This window comes from Xiphias gladius, chromosome 19 (genome assembly GCF_016859285.1).
Source record: "Xiphias gladius isolate SHS-SW01 ecotype Sanya breed wild chromosome 19, ASM1685928v1, whole genome shotgun sequence".
Taxonomy (NCBI): Eukaryota; Metazoa; Chordata; class Actinopteri; order Istiophoriformes; family Xiphiidae; genus Xiphias; species Xiphias gladius.
Window position 1 is genome coordinate 112,501 of NC_053418.1, and position 3,310 is coordinate 115,810.

The 3,310-nt window shown below is 45.3% G+C and overlaps 1 protein-coding gene across 4 annotated transcripts in view; it reads right to left on the minus strand.

The window, feature by feature from the left end:
- ak8 (adenylate kinase 8) overlaps window positions 1–2,012 on the minus strand; it is a 19,464-nt gene extending 17,452 nt beyond the window's left edge. The window contains exons 1-3 of one of the 4 annotated variants that reach the window (XM_040154302.1): window positions 1,933–2,012; window positions 905–1,055; window positions 423–507 (exon numbers count right to left, since the gene is read on the minus strand). In XM_040154302.1, coding sequence (XP_040010236.1) covers window positions 423–507; window positions 905–988 — 169 coding nt within the window. In that variant the 5' untranslated portion in view covers window positions 989–1,055; window positions 1,933–2,012. Of the gene's footprint in view, window positions 1–422; window positions 508–904; window positions 1,904–1,932 lie in introns of those variants that run through there. The other 3 variants (XM_040154301.1, XM_040154299.1, XM_040154300.1) reach the window with 3 other exon arrangements.
- Between the last annotated feature and the right edge of the window lie 1,298 nt (window positions 2,013–3,310).

Consider the following 3,310-nt stretch of genomic DNA (forward strand, 5'->3'; position numbering starts at 1 on the left):
GCTACAGGAGGTGTCCCCAGGACCACCACTTGCCGTGATGACACTCGCACACACGAGGTGAAAACATAGCCAGCCCCACCAGTGTGTACATGTAATAACGACCCAGGTGTGTTTGAGGAGCAGCAGACAGTCTTCAGTCTGCTGTAGTCACAGCTCCATCTAGTGGCGACAGACAGAAACAGCAACGTTTCCTTCATCACTCGTCTGTTTTCACATTTAAACAACAGAAAATAAGAGAGGAACACGAGAAAGAGAAAGTTTCCATCATGCTCCCGAGCCCCGTAAGTTTCTCCTGAGTCCTTAGGGGATCCAGACCCCCAGACTGAGATCCGACGGCTGGACCAGTAACAGCTCAGACTTTCCCTTATTACCGTGGAAAGTACCGCACATCTCCACGTTGAGGTTCAGGTGTGTTGGCTTACCGTCCGTGCTGCTCCTCTGCAGAAGACTGATCAGGTAGGAGATCGGATCCTCAGGCTGATCAATCACCAGACTGGACACCAAGCTCTGAAACACACACACACACACACACTGATGATCTGACGATTCTCACATACCCAGCGTTCACCTGTCATGCGGAACAGCTGATAGACTATATTTCCTAACATGACCTGTCACCGTGAAACACCTGGAGCCGTACACAGAAAACCGTCCCGAGGACAAAGGTTCCATTTTACGTCTGTCTGTCCATCCGTCTACGCTCCTGTGTGTCCATGGATACTTTATTTCTCATTCACCGACACACACCTGTCACCTGTCGGCCAATCAGTGAGGGAGTGAGTTCATGAAACCTGGTGTTATCATGATGTCATCCTTCTCCTCACCATCTTCAGAGGAAACTTAGAAAGGTTCGGCGTCGGTTCGGGGCACAAAGGTGGGTTTAACCTGCAGACGGGTCCTTTACCTGCACCAGGTGGAAGACGCCGTGCTCGTCGGCGTAAACTGACATCTGGGGAGGAATCCTCAGAGGTTTCACCGTCTCGTCCATCGGGAGGCGGAGGAGGAGGATGAAGGCTGACTGTCTGACAGCGGATGCACGAGAGTTGGTTCTTTCCCTGAGGACCATGAACACATCACATTTGGGAGATCCAGCACAGAAATATAAAAACACCAGACCGGGGTTGACTTCAGTTTGTCAGCGGAGGGAAACCTGCCTGAAACTGGATTTGAAAAGCCAGCCCGGTCCTGGTCTGAGCACAGCAGGTTTTCACGTGGACCTGGATTTATGTGGAGAAGAACGGTGACCTCGTGACTGAGAAGCTTCAGCTTCAGCGTCTAAACCTGTCTGAAAGTGAGAAACGGGGGAAAAGAATCCCCTGAGGTGTTTCTTTACAGATGGACGTGCAGCGTTGTCATTTCGTCGTGGGGCTGAAACCAGCGCTCATCCTCACTATTGATTACTCTGTTTGTTTTCTTGATTAATCGATGAGTCGTTCTGTCTGTAAAATGTCAGTAGGGTGAAAAAGCCTGTTTTGATTTGTCTCAGGCCAAGATGGCGACTCCAACCAGCAGCCCCAAACCCAAACGTCTCTCCTCGCTCCTGCGATGAGCGACACCGTGGCAGATTAACTTGCCGCCGAACGACTCATTAATTCGTCGACTAATCGTTGCAGCTCGGTGTAATCATGTCTTTTCGTGCAGCGGAGCAATACTTCCGTTTCCGGCCGCGCCTCGGTAAGATGAGCCGCTTTATGTCGTTTTACATGGAAACGTTGAATTTTGAGAAGCGAAACAAAAACATATTTAAAGCAGGACTGAAACTCAGACCAACGATGTTCGACAACAAACCGACACCAGCCTTTTGTGTTGATTTGTCAAAGGGCGGGAACAGAAACGGACGTCAGGAGTCTCACGGGGGTTTTAAATGAAACACCTGCAGGAAAAGCTCCGGCAGAAAACTCGTGCTTAGTTTCAAACAGGTATGAAACTCACCTGCCGTTTCAGGAGCCGGTTGCTAGGACGCGTCCGCTTGTTGTTGGGGAAGAACGTCATCAGCGCGCGTGAGGGGCGGCAGTGCGGGCGTTTCCTAGCAACGCCGCGGAGAGCGACTGCATTGAAACCGTAACAACGGAAACCGGAAGTCTTTATTATCGACATTCACAAACAAGAAAGTGATTTTTGAATTTATTTATTTATTTTTCATTTAAGTTTGTTTTTCAGTTACAGTGAAACCGCCGCGAACCTTCAAAATAAGAGGCATCTGACTCATATCGTATATATTATTGCATTATAAATACTGGTGCATTCATCTGCTCATCACTTTAATGCTGCAGCTGTTCAGCTCATTTCAACTCATTTTATATACTGTCGGAAAGCTTCATCTATAATAATGAATCATAATTCATTAGTTGATTATATTTTGCTCCAATAATCCAAATCTACTGGTAACTACAGTTTTACAAAAAAAATGAACAAACTACAATATTTCCCTCTGAGATCTAGTGGAGTAGAAGTATGAAATAACAGACAATGGAAACACTCAAGTAAAAAGTATCTCTAAACTGTACTTAAGTACAGTACTTGAGTAAATGGGCTGAGTTACTTTCCACCCTCGGATTCTCTCCTTGAAATTTCCAATCCAAAATCCTCAATTTGAAGGTTTCATTGAAATAATTTGAAGATCGTTTAAAGCTAATGTATAAAGTGGGTCTTCACAGGATCGACATCGTACCTGAGTTTCAGTCCAGATAACAAAACTATACTCTTTTCAATACCCAGTGGTGGAATGTAACTAAGTAACTGTACTTAAGTTACAGTTTGAGGTACTTGTATTTAACATGAATTTTTCCACTTTCTGCTACTTTATACGTCTACTCCTCTTTTTTTTTTTAACAGCTTTAGTTACTATTTACTTTTCAGATTAAGATTTCCCCCCAAAAAACACGCTACAGTGAGTTGTTAGAGATAAAACCAGTGGTTTCAGAAACTGAATCCAGATCAGTGAATCGGAACCGTCTTTCTTCTTCTGTCCTCTCCCATGAATCATCTGACGACCCCTCGGGTTCACCCGGTGACCCTCTGCAGGGGCCCGACCCCCAGGTGTACTGCTGATACTTTAACTACATGAAGTAGTTTTACTGTGATGCTTTAGGTACATGTAGCTGATCATGCTCCTGTACTTAGTTCATTCCTCCAACACTGTCAATATCTAACTCTGAGAACCAGAAACTTACACTGGTGAAATGATCCGATCAAAGAAAAAGTGAGCAAGATTATCAATCATTTTATGACAAGGTTTAGTACCTGACAGTTGTTGAAACTCGCTGCTACAGACACATTTCAGACACATTTCAGTATTGAGAACAGGATA